Below are 22,636 nucleotides of genomic sequence, written 5' to 3' on the forward strand. Positions count from 1 at the left end.
CATCCTTTTTGCCCAGGCCATTTTAATTAGTTTGTAGTTTTACAATTCTATTGAACCACAATTCAAAAGCAATATCTGTTTTTCATTAGTTGAAATTCAGTTCATTTGACTTGAAAATTACTTTTGCCAGTTTCAATTATTTCAGTGGCAATTGTGGGTTTTTCTTACTTTTAGGCCCGTTTCACATGTCAGTGAAAAACACTGACGTTTTTCACTGGCGTGTAAAACACGCACATGTCCCTCCGTGTGCCGTGATTCACGGCGCACGTGGGTTGTCTAAGTGCAATCCGGGCTCCATTCTCCGTGGCCCGTGATTGCACTTAGAGATTAACTCACCTGTGCGCGCTCCCGCTCTCCATGGTGCTGATCGCTCCCGCGGTGCAGCATCCGGCCGGCGCTGACCCCCGCAGCAGCTGCTGGCGGGTCGGCTGTGTCGTGCATAATGAATATACGCGACAGTAATGATCCGGCTCAGAAGCAGCCGGCAGAACGGGCTGCAGAGAGCGTCGCTGGAGCCGGGTGAGTAAAAATGATTTTTATTTTATATGCACGTTTTTTTCTGGCACGTGTCTCACGGATCACACCACTGCGTGGTCCGTGGGACATCAGTGATGCCAGAAAAAAATGGACATGTCTCTGTGCGGCAATCACGCACACGCGAGTACGCCGCACGGAGACATGGTCAGTGAAAAATCACTGATGTGTGAGCAGACTCATTCATTATAATGGGTCTGCGTATGTCAGTGATTCTGGTACGTTTAAAAAAAAGCACAAACGTACCAGAATCACTGACGTGTGAAAGGGGCCTAACAGAAAGGTACTCAAATTAACAATAGCATTACCATATATTCACAGCAGAACTATAACCCACTTGTCAATATTCTATACAACAGCAAGTGAGAGATAATGCAAATATAATCTTTATTAACAATTATATAAAAGACAATATCACATACTTTACATAAGAAAAATAAATTATTATGCAAGGACTGAAGTTGTTACCTACGAATTATACCTTCAAAAGTTTCCACTTGATAATTAAGGGCTTGAATGAAGTACTAGAGAAAAGATAAGTATGTTCCCAAAATGTATGTGTGATGTGTGCTAGTCGAAAGGGAAAGATAAAGGAGAACAATACCTTATCTATATGTACCAGACAGCTAAGGCTAAGTTCACATTTCCGCTAAAATCTATCAGTCACAATCCGCTGCTCTTGTAAACAGCGGAATCCGTTTAGCGGATTCCGCTGCTCCCATAGACTTGTGTGAGCAGCGGATTGTGACTGATGATGCTGCGTTGCACCCTCCGCCCGACTGATCAGTCGTGGAACGACTGACCGCCGGGCGGGAGGAACGCAGCATGTAACGTTTTTTGAGCAACGAGATCCGTCGGATTTCGCTGCGCATGCTCTCTGGCTCCCTGCACACGTCACCAGCTTTGGTTGGTTACCCGATATTTACCCTGGTTACGGTGCAAGGAGCCAGCGCTAAGTGGTGTAGGCCCGTAACCAAGGTAAATATCGGGTAACCAAGGTAAACATCGGGTGCTTTGCTGTTACCCGATATTTAGGCTGGTTACGTGTGCAGGGAGGCCGACACTTCCCCGCTCGGCCCCGCCCCCTCCCGCACTCCGCACATGTATGTACACACACACACACATACACTCACCTGTCCCCAGCCATGCAGACAAGCACTGACACCCTCGTCTGGCCCCGCCCCCTGCTCGGCTCCGCCCCCTCCCGCACTTTGCATGTGCACACACACACATATACATACATACATACATGCACATACACACACTCACTCACACATACACTCACCTGTCCCCAGCCATGCAGACCGCAGAACTTCTACTGACATCCTCAGCGCCTGGCCCCGCCCCCCGCTCGGCTCCGCCCCCTCCCGCACTTTGCATGTGCACACACATACATACATACATGCACATACACACACTCACTCACTCACAGATACACTCACCTGTCCCCAGCCATGCAGACCGCAGCACTTCCACTGACATCCTCAGCGCCTGGCCCCGCCCCCCGCTCGGCTCTGCCCCTGAACTCCGCCCCCCGCACACAACAGAATCCGACAAAGAATTCTGTTCTTTGTCATCCGTTGTACAGCGTTGAACAGCGCATCAGTCACATGCGTCAAGCGACGCATGTGACTGATACAAATCAACGGAAATGTGAACTTAGCCTTACCCTGGTCAGACAGCACCTCTATCACAGGACCATAGTCCTAATAAACAATATGTCAGAAGGTGAACAGTATACCACCAAACCGATCTACTGAACATGTACCCATTTCAAACACAAATATCGGTAAACAAAGGAATGAGGGAGGCCAGCAGTGGTCGGATATCCCTTATCCAACCGTACGCCAAATTAGCGTCAAAGAAGAGACATAACAAACAGGTGAGATGAGGTACAAATTTGAGGCACATATTTAGTTGGTCCAACATGGTGGAGTCAATCAAGAGATTGGGATGAGATTAGATATCCAGTGCAATATGAGGAAAGAGCTGAATGTTCCTATGTTCTAACATCTATATTTTTCAGTGTTTCATCAGTGATTTCCTCATATTAAGGCCCGTTTCACACGTCAGTGAAAAACAGTGACGTTTTTCACTGGCGTGTAAAACACGCACATGTCCCTGCGTGTGCCGTGATTCATGGCACACGTAGGTTGTCTAAGTGCAATCCGGGCTCCGTTCTCCGTGGCCCGTGATTGCACTTAGTAATCAACTCACCTGTGCCCGCTCTCCATGGTGCTGATCGCTCCCGCGGTGCAGCATCCTGCCGGCGTTGACCCCCGCAGCAGCTGCTTCCGGGTCGGCTGTGTCGCGCATAATGAATATGCGCGACAATAATGAGCCGGCTCAGAAGCAGCAGGGAGAACGGGCTGCATAGGACATCGCTGGACGCCAGGTGAGTAAAAATTATTTTTATTTTAAAAGCACGTTTTTTTCTGGCACGTGTTTCACGGACCACACCACTGCGTGGTCTGTGGAGCATCAGTGATGCCAGAAAAAAATGGACATGTCTCCGTGCGGCAATCACGCACACGCGGGTATGCTGCACGGAGACACGTGCACTGAAAAATCACTGACGAGTGAGCAGACCCATTCATTATAATGGGTCTGCGTATGTCAGTGATTCTGGTACGTTTTAAAAAAAGCACAAACGTACCAGAATCACTGACGTGTGAAAGGGGCCTTAAGCATAAATACAATAATTAACAAGCTTCTCCTATCCACTGTGTTAAAAAGGACATCACACAGGCCGCACGTGAATGACAATGTTTGCTATTAGTGATTTGATGCACACGACCCATAGACGTTTCTCGGTAATTTTGATCCTTTCATCCGTCACTCTATTAAAAATGGACATGTGAACAGCCACACTGTCTTTAATGGGTACATGTGCTATCCATGAAAAACACATGTGATACACAGAGGTCTGAATGAGACCTTAAGCTGACAACATGTCTTTTACTACTCAGTGGATTGAAACCTATAATACTTGAAGGGTGTTTAGAAAATCTACCATTTCCAGAGATTATCAGCAGGCAGAGCACGTTGTGCCACTGAGGTTTACTCATTTTGTCCTCCATTCCCTCAGTGTCTATTATGAAAGAGAAGCATTTTGTTGTCAATGTGTACTAGGCGTCTATCAACAGAATAGAAAGGACTCATCGGGGTAGTAGAAAACGAAGTCATTTCACTGAGATCTGACAAACCTTCACTATACGAAGATTATTTCTGTTATCACATTTTTCTCTTCCACCGCCATCAAGTATCATAACAGCCATTTAAGTGCTCCTGTCCCTATAATTCACTTTTTTTCTGGATAAAAAGCAACTAGTACTTTATATATGATTTATATATTTTCACAACTTTATTTGTTGCATTTTAGTTATTTATGAGTTAATTGAGTATCCTTTTCATTTTGCAATGCATTTAACATTAGAATTAAGGATACCTTACACACAACGACATCGCTAACGATATATCGTCGGGGTCACAGTGTTCATGACGCATATCCGGCGCCGTTGGCAATATCGTTGTGTGTGACTAAAAGGAGCGACGATCAACGATCGCAAAAACGTCAAAAATCGTTGATCGTTGACACGTCGCTCCTTTTCACAATATCGTTAGTGGTGCATGCAGCTGGTTGTTCGTTGTTCCTTCGGCATCACATATTGCTATATGTGACACCGCAGGAACGACGAACATCTCCTTACCTGCGTCCACCGGCAATGAGGAAAAAAGGAGGTGGGCAGCATGTTCCGGTCGCTCATCTCCGCCCCTTCTCTGCTATTGGGCGGCCGCTTAGTGATGCCGCTCTGATGCCGAACAAACCGCCCCCTTAAAGGAGAGATTGTTCGGTGTCTCCAGCAACGTCGCTAAGCAGGTATGTACGTGTGACGCTGCCGTAGCGATATTGTTCACTACGGCAGCGATCACCCCATGACGAAACAGCGACGTGGGCGGGTGCTATCGCACATGACATCACTAGCTATCGCTAGCGGTGTCGCAGCGTGTAAAGCACCCTTAAGAGACAGTACTGTACCACTTCTCTCACTAAAATCTATGTGACAAATAGGGAGATATAATACTATATTGGTGGTTGTGGGTGGACCATCTTACTATATTGGGGCTGAGGGAGACCGTCATACTGCATGGGGGACTGTGGGTAGTCCATCATACTGGATGGGGTGGCTCAAGAAAAACCATCAAATTGTGTGAAGTGGCTGTGGTTTTGGAATAAAGTTTTTAATTTTTTACAAAGTTTTTTTGGACGCTAGATTCGTTTGAAACTAAACTTTGTTACCTCCGATATCTGCACAAGTATCTTCCGTGCTGTCCATGCTTCAAGGATTGGTGAGCTGATTCTTTTCTCTTTCTATCTTACTCAGATGTAGCAGATCAAACAGCACATTGGAGTTTCTTTTTAACCCAAAGAGAGGCATTAGAGTAGGCAGGGACTCAACAAAATGAGGTTGCCTTGCTGTTGGCTGCTGAGCTTACATAAAACTGGCTATTTTTGTATGCTAAGTATCTCAATTTTTCCATGTTTTTCATAGCAGTAATGCAAGTCTATATTCCTATATTTATTGTTACACATATCTTAGCATTACAGCAACTGTCTCCTTTTTGTTACTATGTTTTATGTTCAGTTTGCACCTGTTCACATTAGAAAGATAGGAAGTGCCATCAGTCTTTTGTGCGCCCATAAATTTGAGGGTTTTTTAACCCAAAGAGAGTCATTAGAGTAAACAGGGATCCAACAAAAAGAGATCGCCTTACTGTTGGCTGTTGGGTTCAAATAAAACTGGCCATTTTTGTGTGCTAAGTATCTCAATTTTTCCATGTTTTTCATAGAAGTAATGCAATTCCATATTCCCATTTTCATTGTTAAATATAACTTAGCACTACAGAGTGCACCTGTCTCCTTTTTGTTGCAGATCAAAGACAGATGTAAGACATTAAGGCCTGTTTCACACGTCAGTGAAAAACACAGACGTTTTTCACTGATGTGTAAAAAACGCCTATGTCCCTCCGTGTGCCGTGAGTCACAGCACACGTGGGTTGTCCATGTGTAGTCCATGATATGTGATCCGTCATCCTTAATTGCACATGGCGATAAACTCACCTGTCTCTGCTCTTGCTGTCCGTGGTGCTGAATCTCTGGCTCTGCTGCATCCGGCCGCTGCTGTCTCTCACTTCTGCAGCTACTTCCAGGTCGGCTCTGGCTGCATACATGAATATGCATGCCATAATGAGCCGACCAGGAAGAAGCAGAGACCAGCTGCTGAACACTGCACTCGCTGGAGATGGATGAGTTAAAAATGCTTTTTATTTTCAATTAATTTATTCACAAGGTGCCCGTATAAATTCTATTGCCCCACAAAATGGTAAAGCTTCAAACTGTAACAGAATACACCATGGTTTGATTAGAATTTTTCAAACCAATGAAGCTATAGAAATCAAATAAATATTAAAAATAATTTTTATTTCAAATATCATTAAAAAAAAAAATTTAAACATACAAATATAAAATTTCCAATGGAATTCCACATTTATTACAACCGGAAACACAGAGGTGAGTCAAAAGCAAATAAAAGAATATATATTAAGTAAAAAAAATATATCTTAGTTGGAATAATTTAGAAATATATATCTTTTATATGTAAAACAGTGATCTATTAATTTAGTAGTATATAGCTTTAATATAAAAAAACAGTGATCTATTAATACTAGTATTAAAACAGATAGTAAATATTTTAAGGCTAAATTCTCAATAATTACATGAAATAGTTACATAAATACCGTAAATAAGTGTATAAAAAATATATATAACTATAAATAGCCATAATTATAAAGTGTTTTGTGTCAGTAAATATATAAACCAGGTTTATAATGCATATATAATGGGAAATAGTCCATATTATCAAAAAGCACCTTAAAATGTAACAACCATGTTAAACAATGCTAAATCACTGCTTTATATACTAACAAAGTGCCAAGTGCTGTGCTTAGATCACCTATAATTATAAGCCTGTTGCTGGATTTGTGAGGTATGCAAAGTATATGTTGCTCCCTGTTTAAAGTGACGGACCCAGCCGTAATCACTATATAAATATAGGAGACACAGAAAACCCCTCACAATACACACAATGACTCATTCCACGTCCCGTTACCCCAACATATGTTTCGTCTTTTCTTCTTCGGGGGGGCGTGTGTTAGGGTGAGGGGCTGCGATCTTTTTATAGTGTGTTCCTGATATCAGGATTGCCGGCATTTGTGTATTACGGCGCATGGTTCAAGTCACAGGGCTGTATAAGCAAATAACTTCCGACCAGTGGAAGTGAGACGCACGCTGCGTTCCATTAGACACAAGACAACGGAAGCCTCATACCGTAATACAATACCACTGATTGGAAGTGACAGCACCGCGATCCCGAGCATGCGCACTGCACAGGAGGCAGTACAGATAAAGACAAAAAATTGTGTGTGGATTTTCTTATAATAAATAAGTGCTTTCATTGAAAATTTGTGGAATTCAGGTTGTGTCTAATGGAACGCAGCGTGCGTCTCACTTCCACTGGTCGGAAGTTACATGCTTATACAGCCCCATGACCTGAACCATGCGCCGTAATACACAGATGCCGACAATCCTGATATCAGGAACACACTATAAAAAGACTGCAGCCCCTCACCCTAACACACGCCCCCCTGAAGAAGAAAAGGCGAAACATATGTTAGGGTGACAGGACGTGGAGTGAGTCATTGTGTGTATTGTGAGGGTTTTTCTGTGTCTCCTATATTTATATAGTGATTACGGCCGGGTCCGTCACTTTAAACAGGGAGCAACATATACCTTGCATACCTCACAAATCCAGCAACAGGCTTATAATTATAGGTGATCTAAGCACAGCACTTGGCACTTTGTTAGTATATAAAGCAGTGATTTAGCATTGTTAAACATGGTTGTTACATTTTAAGGTGCTTTTTGATAATATGGACTATTTCCCATTGTATATGCCTTATAGACTTGGTTTATATATTTACTGACACAAAACACTTTATAATTATGGCTATTTATAGTTACAGTCATATGAAAAAGTTTGGGCACCCCTATTAATGTTAACCTTTTTTCTTCATAACAATTTGGGTTTTTGCAACAGCTATTTCAGTTTCATATATCTAATAACTGATGGACTGAGTAATATTTCTGGATTGAAATGAGGTTTATTGTACTAACAGAAAATGTGCAATCCGCATTAAAACAAAATTTGACTGGTGCAAAAGTGTGGGCACCCTTATCAATTTCTTGATTTGAACACTCCTAACTACTTTTTACTAACTTACTAAAGCACTAACTTGGTTTTGTAACCTCATTGAGCTTTGAACTTCATAGGCAGGTGTATCCAATCATGAGAAAAGGTATTTAAGGTGGCCACTTGCAAGTTGTTCTCCTATTTGAATCTCCTATGAAAAGTGGCATCATGGGCTCCTCAAAACAACTCTCAAATGTTCTGAAAACAAAGATTATTCAACATAGTTGCTCAGGAAAAGGATACAAAAAGTTGTCTCAGAGATTTAAACTGTCAGTTTCCACTGTGAGGAACATAGTAAGGAAATGGAAGAACACAGGTACAGTTCTTGTTAAGCCCAGAAGTGGCAGGCCAAGAAAAATATCAGAAAGGCAGAGAAGAAGAATGGTGAGAACAGTCAAGGACAATCCACAGACCACCTCCAAAGACCTGCAGCTTCATCTTGCTGCAGATCGTTTCAATGTGCATCGGTCAACAATACAGCGCACGTTGCACAAGGAGAAGCTGTATGGGAGAGTGATGCGAAAGAAGCCGTTTCTGCAAGCACGCCACAAACAGAGTCGCCTGAGGTATGCAAAAGCACATTTGTACAAGCCAGTTACATTTTGGAAGAAGGTCCTGTGGACTGATGAAACAAAGATTGAGTTGTTTGGTCATACAAAAAGGCGTTATGCATGGAGGCAAAAAACACGGCATTCCAAGAAAAGCACTTGCTACCCACAGTAAAATTTGGTGGAGGTTCCATCATGCTTTGGGGCTGTGTGGCCAATGCCGGCACCGGGAATCTTGTTAAAGTTGAGGGTCGCATGGATTCAACTCAGTATCAGCAGATTCTTGACAATAATGTGCAAGAATCAGTGACGAAGTTGAAGTTACGCAGGGGATGGATATTACAGCAACACAATGATCCAAAACACCGCTCCAAATCTACTCAGCCATTCATACAGAGGAACAATTACAATGTTCTGGAATGGCCATCCCAGTCCCCAAACCTGAATATCATTGAAAATCTGTGGGATGATTTGAAGCATGCTGTCCATGCTCGGCGACCATCAAACTTAACTGAACTGGAATTGTTTTGTAAACAGGAATGGTCAAATATACCTTCATCCAGGATCCAGGAACTCATTAAAAGCTACAGGAAGCGACTAGAGGCTGTTATTTTTGCAAAAGGAGGATCTACAAAATATTAATGTCACTTTTATGTTGAGGTGCCCAAACTTTTCCATCGATCAAATTTTGTTTTATTGTGGATTGCACATTTTCTGTTAGTACAATAAACCTCATTTCAATCCAGAAATATTACTCAGTCCATCAGTTATTAGATATATGAAACTGAAATAGCTGTTGCAAAACCCCAAATTGTTATAAAGAAAAAAGGTTAACATTAATAGGGGTGCCCAAACTTTTTCATATGACTGTATATATATTTTTATACACTTATTTTTTTATTTATGTAACTATTTCATGTAATTATTGAGAATTTAGCCTTAAAGTATTTACTATCTGTTTTAATACTAGTATTAATAGATCACTGTTTTTTTATATTAAAGCTATATACTACTAAATTAATAGATCACTGTTTTACATATAAAAGATATATATTTCTAAATTATTCCAACTAAGATATATTTATATTTTTTTTACCTAATATATATTCTTTTATTTGCGTTTGACTCACCTCTGTGTTTCCAGTTGTAATAATGTGGAATACCATTGGATATTTTATATTTGTATGTCTAATTTTTTTTTTGTTTTAATGATATTTGAAATAAAAAATATTTTTAATATTTATTTGATTTCTATAGCTTCATTGGTTTGAAAAATTCTAATCGAACCATGGTGTATTCTTTTTTTTATTTTCAATGTACGTTTTTTTTCTGGTGGGTGTTTCACAGCTCACACCATAGTGTGGTCCTTGAGATATCTGTGATGCCAGAAAAAAACGCACATGTCTCCATGCGGCAATCATGGACACACGGGTACGCTGCACGGAGACACGGTCAGTGAAAAATCACTGATGTGTGAGCAGACCCATTGATTATAATGGGTCTGCGTATGTCAGTGATTCTGGTACATATAAAAACTAGCACATATGTACCAGAATCACTGACGTGTGAAACAGGCATAAGAGAGATATCGAGAGAGAGAACTAACCCAGGAATCCTTCTGCTCAAAAAAGAGTGCAGCTGAATGAAGTCTCTGCACTCAGCTGGTGAAATCTCCAAAGTGACGGCTCCAATCATTGAAAGAACCTGCTTCACTGTAACCCGAGCACCTGAACACCACATACTTCTCGGCACTGCTGGTTATTCAATCAAGCATCCAAATGCTCGATGGAGTAACGAGCAGTGCCGAGCAGGCTCAGTCAACATTAGTTGTTACCGACATCTGGTGAGAAACGCACGTCAATAGCACCTTTACTTGGTGAGGTTTTCAATACTTATTTCACCCCGGGTATATATAGATTTTTTTCTACTTTTGGGGGACAATTAGAATTTTTGCTATGGACCCCTATGATTTCTATGTACGCCACTGGTACAGTGGTTTTGGTAATGATAAGTATGATGGTATTGTCACTACTGTATATGCTGATAATATTTGGTTATAGTTTGGTCGTATTTCTCTGCTATATTGCAATATTATTGCACTATTATTATATAACAGTTTTAGTAGAAATACTAAATTTGTAATAAATTCTTTTAAGCTACTATAAGTAATAGAGATTATGTCTTGGACTCAAAGTGGCGACAGCATAGGCCTTTATGCTTTAACATGTCAGGGCTGAATATCAGTCCCGATCCATTCCATTCACGTATCTTTTCCCTATTAAGACTAAAGAATTGAAAATAAACCATATATTTGATATCACTGCATTTATAAAAGATTGATCTATCAAATTATAAAATAAATTAATGTGATCTGTAAGCTCTGTATATAGAAAATAACTGAAAAACAGAATTGCATATACATTTGTAAGGGCCGCTGCAACCTAGCAAAAAAATGCAATTAAAGCGATCAAAATATTGTCTCCACCTCCGAATGGTATCAATCTGAACATCAACAGAACAAGCCCTCACACAGCTCCACCAACGGAGGTTTGAAAATGTTAGGGGTCTTGAAAAATGGCGACATGTGAACATTTTTTTTTTTTTTTTACAACCTTCCAAATTTGTTATTACCAAGTAAATATAAAAAAAAAAAAACTATACACGTTTGGTACCACTGAAATTGTAGTGACTTCTATCAATTAGAAAGTAATGTAGCTATTTCCATACATTAGCTCTTTGAAATTGGAGGTAACCACTCCGGGGACAGTGATATGTCATATTTATATTTTAAATGCTAAGATACACACCTTCTACATGATTCACAGTACCTGGTAGAGAGAGCGTACACTGGGCTGGAATACCATATTCGTGTTGAGTAGGAAGGATCGAATGAGAGGCTGAGGGTAGCTGGCAAGCTGTGTAATGATCCCAAGCAACAGCAAGTTAACATGCAAGGAGTTCTCAATCATGTTCTCTAATTTGGATAAAACAACACTGATGAATGGTCCTGAGGGAGAAATGTAAAACAAACGTAGAATGCTGATTGAAAGGTACTTCAAACATTAGCCATCTCACGCTCTCTTTACTTAGAAATAGAAACACCCGACAAGTGTATTCTTCAACCAAAATTTTGTATGATGAAAAAATACGGTACAGCAAAAAATCAATGGTACAGGTAGATACTCAGTGGTAAGGGTACATACAGCTATGTTAGATAGACATTGCTGTAGATCCATAGGAGGAACTCCTACATACTAAGAAACTGCAGAGAGGAACAAGACGCCCGCTCGCCTGGGCAAATTTTTGTGGGTAAACGCCCAAAATGTTGCACAGGGAGTTTACCCCCAAAATGTGACACAGATGCGGGCACCTCATTCCTCCCTCATAGACTGTAAGCTTACGAGCAGGAACCTCACTCCTCTTGGTTTCTGCTGAATCGTATTATTCTGTAATGTCTGATATTGTCTGACTATGTCCCGTTTGAATTGTAAAGTTCTACAGAATATGTTGGTGCTATATAAATAAAAAATATTATTATTATTATTATAGTCTCTCAGCATGTAGGAGTACCTCCTGTGAGTCTACAGCAATGTCTAGCTAAGGTTCTAAGGTAGCTGGATGCTTCAGTGCTGGAGAGTGAGAATGGGGTTAATGCTGCGCTGATGCCAAATAAACTGTCAATTTAATAAAATGCTTCTTTATTTCATAGGTCTATGCATTTCAAGGATCAAAGTCCCCTTCTTCAGGCCAAAGAAAGAAATCAACAATACAATGATAAATTGATCTATTGTTGATTTCTTCCTTTGTCCTGAAGAAGGGGACTTTGATCCCTGAAACGTGTAGACCTATGAAATAAAGAAGAATTTTATTAAATCAACAGTTTATTCATTTGGCAGCAGCGCGGCATTAACCCTGTTCTCCCTCTCCAGCACTGAAGGTTAACCCACGTGGCGCTGCGGCAGCTGCCATTATATCACTCATTTATTGGACTTGTGAAAGTCACAACCCTAATGAAAGCTTGTTACTTTATGTAAAATTCACTTTAATACCTTGCACTTTTTATCCTCAGCTTTAATAAGGTAGCTGTATGCACATATAGTTAATATTGCTTTTTGTACAGTATATATCTTTGTTGTGGCAGGGCGTACTTATGGCTGCCACTCTCAGTGTTGTGAGAAGAGAGTGCAATTGATTTTGGCACACCTGTATGACTAAATGTCATTGGCTGCCGGGGGAGATAAACAATTTCTTCCCAGATACTGCACTTTCAGTATTGTGGATGAGCATATAACCACATATCTGCAGGGTAATTGCATTATCTGACCTGGCAAGTTTCCTCTAAGTGACTTGAAGTGTTAATGTTAGGTTGTCTCATGAGCGGCACACACGCAAGCTCCTTACTTCCCGATTTCTCCCAGAGTAGGCTCTCCTCCTTGAGTTATATGTTTTGGTGAGTAGCAGAACTGCAGTATTAGTAGCACTAAAAAGCTCAGCACACGTTCTGCTGGAACACATTCATTTGTTAAGGCCACGTCTCACTAAGCGACATCGCTGCTGAGTCACGTTTTTTGTGACGCAACAGCGATCTTGCTAGCGATGTTGCTGTGTGTGACATCCAGCAACGACCTGACCCCTGCTGTGAGGTCGCCGGTCATTGCTGAATGTCCAGGACCATTTTTTGGTCGTTGCTCTCCCGCTGTGAAGCACACATCGCTGTGTTTGACAGCGAGAGAGCAACGATCTGAATGTGCAGGGAGCCGCCTTCTGTGGAGGCTGGTAACCAAGGTACACATCGGGTAACCAAGCAAAGGCTTTGCTTGGTTACCCGATATTTACCTTGGTTACCAGCGTCCGCAGCTTCTAGAAGCCGGCTCCCTGCTCCGTGCACACGTAGCCAAGGTACACATCGGGTTACTAAGCAAAGTGCTTTGCTTAGTAACCCGATGTGTACTATGGTTACCAAGCACAGCGTCGTTACGCAGGTCGCTGGTGGCTGATCTCTGATCGCTGTGGATATCTGCCTGTTTGACCGCTCACCAGCAACCATGTAGCGACGCTCCAGCGATCCCTGCCAGGTCAGATCACTGGTGGGATCGCTGGAGCATCGCTAAGTGTGACGGTACCTTTAGTGGTTTGTTCAGAGTCTACACAATTACCAGTGTATTTACATACAGAGATAACAGAGACTATGAACAAGCACACAGCTCAGGTGAAGTCAGTGCTGTGATGCTGGGTGTCAGGGGATTGTGATTCTACAGCATTGATTAGACCTGCATAAGAGGGAGGGAGCTGTGCAGCTAACTGTTGTAAAGAAAATTAATGTGCTTGTGAGAGCTGACTGGTATGTTAAGAGTTAACTCCTTAATGAAATGTAACTACTGTGCATACTCATCTAGGCACTAGTGGCCAAGCTCCATGGAAACCAGTGGTGCACTATGAAAGATAAAAGCCTTCATTGGAGGAGAATAACAGCAGATTGACAAAACAAGTCAGCTTCAAGTTTGTTTATTTTCATGCTGTCGAACTAATTAAAACAATTTAATAACAAGAATATCGCTTTAAATGTGTCAGATATTGTCTGACTGGGTAACTACCTTTAGGAGGCACTGTAGAAACAGGTTTAGTCTTTCTGGGGGTACTTGCACATATATCTCTCATACCAGTAAGACTCAATGCCTCGACTAGATCTTCTGAATGAGAATGAGCACTCTCAGACGTGGTACAAAAGCATATCATCTACCAAATTAGTACTGTACTGTTGTTGGTCAAAAAACAGGTTTTCCTAATAGCCTTAGTCATTCTTAGAGAGAAACTGTGAGCACAATTTTACAATGTAAAGTAAATACATGGGTGTAATTGGGCTGTAATACTAATTGAATTGATACCTTTGGGGAAGAAATTCACTGTGTTGTTCTTCTTTAATCAGCATTTGAAGTTTTCCATTAATTAGATTTCAATGCAAAGGGCCTGGACTTTACACTGGATCTTCACTTCCATGTCTGTGATTCCCCGGCCCCTCTGCTTGCCTCCGGTCTCTGAAAGAGAAATCACTGCTAAAATTTCAAAGAGAGGAGGCAGGTCATTCAAAGACCGAAGGCAGGCAGAGGTACTGGGGAATCACAGACAGGGAGGAGAAGACCCAGTCTACAGTCTGGCCCATGTGCGCCAAAATTGTATTAACAGAAAACTGCAAATGATGATTAAAGCAGAACAACAAGGTGGATTTTTTCACCAAAGGTATTCATTTATTCTCTATTTCAGCACCATTACATCAATGTCTCTACTTTTCATTACAAAATCTTGCTGAACAGTTCTCTTTAAAGACTTTTATGAACGGAATTTCTTCTTTCTGCAATAGAGCAAATTGACATGCTTTTTTCCCATGGATGATGGGAAAAATAATGAACCATTGTTACCATTATTACCATGAACAATTCTTAATATTGAAGTGCTCTGAAATTAACACTCCTACCTGTAAATGGAGCAGCCTGAGAGCTAGAAGAGTATTTGGAGGAGGCCACAATGTCCTTTTGACCAAAGGGTGATGATATGCTTTCTGCCGATGGTGTGCTCAGAGAATACTTCTCAAATTCATCATCTTCAGGAACAGAAACACTTTCAGGAACCGGGGAATTGGGCATGTTTTCTACTGTAGTGTTCAATCCATTTATGATTTCATCACAGCGAGCTATGAATTCTTCACTGTCTGGGCTCATTGGTTTTTCAGTAATATCAGTGTCTTCTTCACAAGAGAAGTCAAGTTTCAGCTTTGGAGCATCCCTATGGCTTTGTGAAGTTTCTATTTTCACTGTATTTTCATTGAGACTTGAGTTTTTCTTATTGTTATTTTCTGTATTGCTAAGTTCCTGGCCCTGAAAATGTTCATTTTTATGATCCATATCCGTTGCTGTTTTTTTATCCAGAACATCTTCATTTTTCTCTATTTGTGTTTCGATAGAATCTTTTTCAGCACATAACATGTAAACCATTGCATCATTATCAAAGTCATCTTCTTCATTGTATGTGCCTTTAATGATCATTATTGCATTCTTTTTCATCTCTTGAATGTGTTTTGGTGGTTCTGGAAGTAAAATGGTATCCTGAGGTGGTTGTGGTGAACACGTTCCTGAGTCTGGAGATATTCCTGTATCATAACTGTCATCCCATTCAAGGTCATCTTGCTGCTTTCCTCCAAGGGAAGGAATTTCAGAAGAGAAGGAACCTAATTGTTGTCTTCTTCCACCTCTGAAGGTAGGAAAGTCTCCTCTTCGAAAACTGTTTTCCAGAAGAGCTTGAAAAGAAGTTTCCGGATCTGGGTTTTCCCCATCGTATGGGGCTGACCAGACTCTACAGTCTTCTGCACATATAAGTATATTTTCTTCAGCTTCACAAAGGTACTTAAGATAGTTTGCATCAACACTTTTCATATATTCCTCAGGAAACATCGATTCTGCTTCATTTGAACTTGATGATAAATTAGATTCAGTAGCATCTGAAAAATTCAGAAGACAAATGTCAAATGATCCACGATAAATGTTCAACTACTTTCTTTTTCTCTTTTCACACCTAATTTTCTTATTCTTTCATTGTCTCAATACTAACTCCACTCACTTTGTTTTTCTCTTATCATAGAATTATTTCACAATCCTCTTTTCTTTCTTAGACTTCTTTAACAAACAGAATTTTGCAACTTTTTGGTGTCTTTTAACGCTGTTGTGCTAGGTTTGTTTGGGGCTAAAAATTACAGCTAAATGTTTGGATGACACAAGCCGTGTCCAAAGCTTTTCTCTAATGAAATCCCTGTCTCAAGAAACATAGATTTGTATTCAATTATACAAGGAGAAGCTTAAGCATAAAGTAGTAATATGTATTCATGCAGTTTTGAAGTATCCATAGGTCTTTCACCCTGCTCCAGTACACACATATTTTTAAGTCGCCTATCAGCATCATGCAATTTTTCCAGCCCATAGTTCGTATGGAAAAGAAATTGTACAACCTGTCACTATGAACATCTTCCTCTAAGGTAAATGCTCTCCTGACATCCAGCTGATTGTAAACTGGAAAGTTATTATTGCAATTGTTCAAAATCCTGATCCTCTTAACCTTAGGAAAGTTACACTGGAGTGCGCACACACTGCCGAGATGGCAAACAGGGCAGGAGTTTAATCTGTGCCATTGAAAGGAACCATTTCAGGTCAAATTAGTTAGACTTTCTGTGTTTTGTTAAAAGATATATAAGGTTTTGTTCACTTTTGAAAATACATATCTAGTGGGTGACGCATTATTGAAATTATACTTTCTTACATTTGGTGTGTTTTACACTTACTTTATATACAGAAATGACGAGCTCTTAAAAGTTTAGGAAAAGCAACTGTTATTCATTTTACTCTACTAGGCATAAAAGTATGAAAAGGATCTTACCAAAATATAGGTATTTTAAGAGAACAGATACCGGGCTTTTCAGGGAATAAAACATTGATGATGATCAAAGTGTGAGGAGCAGAGATGAGTGAATTTTTTAAAATTCAAATTTGCCAAATTTTACCAAAAAATTGACTTGCATCAAATAAATTTTCCACAAATTTGAAACCGGCAAAACTTTTAATTGCCTGGCAAAAATCATGTAAAGCACTGAGGTCTCCTAATAATGTGTTGAACTGTTTTTGAGCTCTTTAGCAGAAACATAAAATTAGGACAGAGGAGTTTTAAACAACCCTCTTTGCAGTGCGTCAAGAGTAAAAATAAATTGTGGAATTAAGGTGCTGTACTATAGCACAGAGCAATCAATTCATGATCCCACTGACTCTGAATCTCACCTGAATATTTCTATTATTATTCACAGACTAAGACTACCCATTTTCATTATTTTTCAGTGTTTGAGTTTTACACTACAATCAGATTTAGGCCTTTCCATCCTCATATGTAATGATGAGTTGTGCAATCTGACCTCCTATGACTGAAAAATCAGAAAATGGATGCTGTTTTCCCTGCCCTCATCTTTTTTTAATCCCCCATGATTGGCTAGACCATGTCATGTTATAACTGGAAGGCATTCTGAGGCTGATGTCTTAAGCCCACTCTGTGGATGCTACAATCTCCAGCACTGTGAAATGGCACTGGGCATTAAAATAGTTCGAAATTGTCCGCGAATTTCAGGAAATTCGACCAAAAGTCAATTTGCAGCAGATCAATCTGCTCATCTCTAGTGATCAGTAAGAGATAGAACTTCACGACCCACTAGCAGAATGAAGTGACTATTACACTCTTTCATTACAGAGATTTTACCTTTTTGATTCAATGTTAACAACATTTTGTTATTTTTGTACAAATCCTTTCCATTAATTGTAGTGTTAGAACAGCAGTCAGGAGTTAAGGCCAAAAATTTAGCAGCTGAATAGCAGTCCCGTTCTTTTACCGCACTGCGTTGGCTGAGCATCATGTAATTACATGGCAAGAGGTACCTGAAACATCAAGAGCACATTGTCATTCTTAACCATGTATATATGTATAGGAAAAACTTTGTACCATGTTAGTCTGTAGAAAAAGTAATAATACAAATTGAGACTCCTCAGTGGTTGATACCTTTTAATGGCTTCCTGAAAGGTGATGACAAATGGAAAGCGTTCCAGACTACTTAGGTCTCTTCATCTGGCGTGATTTAACACAATATCTCATAGGTGTCTTTTGTTCCATGAGGATGCAGTACATTCTGGTATCCTCCATTTTGTTATACGAAAAATATATCCTTTTATCATGTTAGAGAGGAACAAATTAATAGAAATTGAGAGCCTATGATGTTGTGTTAAAGCATGAAGAGTTGTAAGAAGTCTCATAAACTGATATATACCGTTTCAGCTAGCCATTTTGAGAAATTTGACAATTAAGTTTCTCAAATTTCATTATTTTTCTACATATAATAGAGTAATACATAATATATTTATAAATTAATGTACAGTAGTATTCAGTAAAGCAGGCAGACGTTAGTCACAGTAAATCCCTTTGCATTTGCCGTTAAAAACATTTTTCTTCTGCGGAGGAAACGGCTGGAAATAGAGACATTGGGAATAAAATGAGGGATAGTACTATGGCTGCTAGTTGGAGATATATGGGTAGCTACCCACTGATTGGCAGTATTTCGATTATAAGAAAACCCATCATTAAACACTGTGTTCTCAGACCAAAGCACAAGGACACAGGGAATTTTGCTATAGCAAAAATAAAAATATGATAAAAGAGCTTTATTTTTATTAATAAAATCAATAGATACTGTGTTGGAAAAAAATACATAATTACATTTATAAAGGATATGGGAACTTCTATATTTTCGAAGGTGGATTTTTTTTTTTTTTTTTTTTAGAAAAAGGGCACTCCTTAAACTATTCCCACAAAGTTGGAAGCATACAATTATCCAAAATGTCTTATAATATTGAGACATTACAATCTCTATAAATTTAAGGGAACCTGTCACCATGAAAATGCAGTCCAATCTGCAGGCACCATGTTATACAGCAGGGGAGATGGGAATATTGAGTTTTGTGAGAACAAATTCAGTAAAACTGATGATTTCATCATTTAATCATCTGTTCTTTCTGAGATTTAACTTGATAAAACCTTACAGCTAGGACAATGAAGTCAGGTAGGTATCATTCTCCTGGCATTTGCCAAGAACAGACTTCGCCGTCAGACTGCCCAATAAAAACATGTGATTGATCACCCCACAGTACATGTTTCCTTTGTTCCCAAGTCGGGCATCAAGAACTTGGCATTCTTCTTGGTGATGAAAGGCTTGAATTCAGTTGCATGGTGATGTAAACCCATGCAATGAAGCTTCTGGTGCACAGTTTTTGTGATGATGTTAAAAGTGTTGTTCAGCCTTAGGACACAGCTCTGCAGTCACTATGTGTCACTCTATGTGACTGCAGACTTGTGAGTCCTCACATCGCATGCACTGCACGCTCTGAGGATCCTCTAGGGCTGGGAGTCGATGGTCATGTGACTGCTAATATGCGATTTGCCACATTCCAACTACACAGTCTAATGTCTTGCCCAATACACTTGCATTGACCGAGGTTGTGCCCATTTAGTTGGCACATGACCACATGTATGCAAATCACATAGTTGTGATCCCAAGCCCACCGACTTCCGGTACCAGAAAGTCATCTCACTACGCACACAGAGTGATTACAGACTTGTAGCCTCAGGACAGACAAACCTTTTGTCAGAGGAAATCTGTATGTCTGCAGTGCATTTTTTTATTTTATACACTATGAGCCTCAGCACTCAGTGACCTTGTTCTGTAATTTTGCGTGTTCTGATACTTTGTGACTGAGGTGTCTAAACGCTTCCACAATGGGGAACCCAAGAATTTTTCTGTGAAATCTTCAAGAAAAACAATCGGGTTCCCCATTGAGTCACGTTAGGTTTGCTATTTGTGACGAATATCGAAATAGCACTTTGGGATTCGTTACGAATAATCCGAACCCGAACATCGCTAATAAGCATTTAATTTTAGAGACCGTGTACAGGAGCTTTCGTGGGTATTTTTCTCATTGTGCTCAATTCAGATTTCAAATTCCGCAATACAACGCAATGGTTACAGATATTGCTGGAAATGTCCAGTGGGAACATTGCAAAATAATCAGGTTAAGTTAATAATAAAAACAGCATAGTCATCTACTCTGGCCTCCTGCGATATTATCTCATCATAGTCTTCAGCTTTAAGACATGATGAGATGTCATCCATGCAGACCCAGATGCATAGACCAGGGAAAATCTAAGTATAGAGATGACAAAAGATAGAGAACCCAGATTACTGTGGCTGCCATACTCAAAAACTGGGTTGACATGCCACTATAATGGATAATACAATATAAGGTATTACCTTAGAAGGAGTTGTAACATCACATCTTCACAGTGAAAGCCAATAAGAGTTTGAAACATTGCCAAGGACACCACACACAGCTAAAAGAAAGATGAGAAAAGAAAGATGCTCATTTTCTTTATTAGTAACAATATCAGAAAACACTGCCATCTAGTGACCAAATCTTTATGAAAACACTGACTCTGGAAAGAAAATACCACTAAAAACAAAGATTTTTCCTGAGAGCAGCAAAATGTTGGGACAGAGATCCTGATACTAGTGATGTGTCACTTACTGGTCTGCTTATTGTAATTTTGATAAAGTCATTGTTTTATCAGCAGCAGATTTTCAGTAGAGGACCTACTGCCATGTAATCCTCTATATTTGTAAGCTCTGATTAAACCTGCCTGCCGCTGATTGGCAGCTTTCTGCCTATGCACAGTGTAGAAATAAAACAGTCAGTGGTGTGGGCGGGGTTATACAGAGCTCAGCATTCAGAGAACTACTAGATTTGCAGCAGCTAAAACAGTGATTTTTATCAAAACTATAGCAAGCATCCCAGAAAGGTACACATTGCTGGAATTAAGGTATCTGCCACTACATCATGTTGCTCTCAAACGGGGTAATAAAACCCTGTAGACAGATTCCTTTTAATCCAGTATACTGTTATAACAATGCACAATAAAAGAAGCCACACTAAATTGCTTCTTATTTAATGTTCTAAAATGTGTGTTTGTACTTTACAGTTCATTGGTTTGGTTTATATGGCGGAATAGTTTATAGGATATATGATTATTTCATTTTTATGTACAAAGCTTCCCAATCTCCGCCAATACTCTATTAGACTGCAGAATTGTTCAGTAACAAGGCCATCTGTATTACAATAGGCCCTGGCAGCCACACAAGACCATGCCAGGATATGGATTACAGGCACGCACAGCACGCAGCAAGCTCTTAATTAACAATAGTATTCTGGTTCCAAAATCCATTTGACTTCTCTTTATCCACACGTTCACTCTTCTTCACCTTCTAAGCTAAGGAAAGAAATCACTGAGATCTTATGATTAAAATAGATACACATCACAGTGTTCGTGCTCCGAGTGTTAAGTATATATCACTATCTGCAGATGTTTCTATTATAAAACATAATGGAATTTAGCCAACACAGGGGGAAAATGCTAACAATAGTCATGCTTCTTAGGCATTGAAGCAAATAAAATATTTAAATATAAGAAAGTCAGGTAAAATAGACAATGCAGTTCTATGGATTTTCATTTGTTTTGTATCAAAAAGTGCAGCATGTTTTACAGTCATGGCAGAAAGTGTTGGCACCCTTGAAATTATTCCAGAAAATGAAGTATTTCTCCCATAAAATTATTGCAATTACACATGTTTGTCATACACATGTTTATTTCCTTTATGTGTATTGGAAGAATACAAAAAAAACAAAGAACGGTAAGTTGGGCATGTTGGCAAATTTCCAAAATTGTGGGCAAACAACTTTGTTTCAAGCATGTGATCCTCATTGAAACTCCCCTGTGGCAAGTAACGGGTGTAAGCAATAAGAAAATCACACCTGAAACCAGATAAAAAGGGGAGAAGTTGACGCAATATATGCATTGTCTCTTTGTGTGGTCCACACTAAGCATGGAGAAGAGAAATTCCTGAGGACTAGTGATGAACGAGCGTGCGGTGCTCAATACTTGATTGAGCATTGGGGGCTCGGGTATGCCAATTACGTGATCAAGTATTGTGGGTGCTTGAGCGCCATGTTAGAATCCCTGGCCTGCATGTTTCACGACTGTTTTTCAGCTACTAAACATGCGAGGATTGCCTGCCAATCATGGAAATGACAGTCATGTTGGCTATTGGCATTACCAAGGTTAGCCAGCAGCATTGCATCATTGGGTCTATATAAGACCCGGTAACGCAACGCTCGGCGCACTCTACCCTGTCATTATAGGGAAAGCCTCTGGAGAAGGGATAGTGTATTTAGTGTATTAGTTTAACAGTAAAGGAATGTAGGCAGGGATTATTTCCGTGCAGTCCTTGCTATTGCACCCTAAAACCAAAAGTCCTTTTCAGAACTACATATAATCTATTCTAGTGTCTATTAATACCACTCCTAGCTGCATTTAGAATCGGGAGAGTTACTGGAGAAGGGTTCGTGTATTAGTTTAGCATTAAAGGCATATAGGCAGTGATTATAGTTTGATAGTCCTTGCTGCAACTTAAAACAAAAAATTCTTTTCAGTCCGACATCTATTCTAGTCCCTATTAATACACCTGTTAGCCGTATACCTAATTTATTATGCGTAAGGCATACGGTAAGGTACGGGAAAGAGGATGGATATCTGATGATGCACGCCGAGGCCTTGGGTCAG

General features: G+C 40.0%; 1 protein-coding gene across 1 annotated transcript in view; it reads right to left on the minus strand.

Moving 5' to 3' along the window:
- The window catches only part of FHIP1A (FHF complex subunit HOOK interacting protein 1A), a 358,441-nt gene that overhangs the window by 23,968 nt on the left and 311,837 nt on the right, over window positions 1-22,636 (minus strand). Inside the window, exons 8-11 of the mRNA XM_075335558.1 lie at window positions 20,274-20,353; window positions 17,678-17,853; window positions 14,865-15,884; window positions 11,221-11,399 (exon numbers count right to left, since the gene is read on the minus strand). Of these exons, the coding sequence (XP_075191673.1) occupies window positions 11,221-11,399; window positions 14,865-15,884; window positions 17,678-17,853; window positions 20,274-20,353 (1,455 nt within the window). The remainder of the gene's footprint in view (window positions 1-11,220; window positions 11,400-14,864; window positions 15,885-17,677; window positions 17,854-20,273; window positions 20,354-22,636) is intronic.

Source organism: Anomaloglossus baeobatrachus, chromosome 1, assembly GCF_048569485.1.
Source record: "Anomaloglossus baeobatrachus isolate aAnoBae1 chromosome 1, aAnoBae1.hap1, whole genome shotgun sequence".
Classification (NCBI taxonomy): domain Eukaryota; kingdom Metazoa; phylum Chordata; class Amphibia; order Anura; family Aromobatidae; genus Anomaloglossus; species Anomaloglossus baeobatrachus.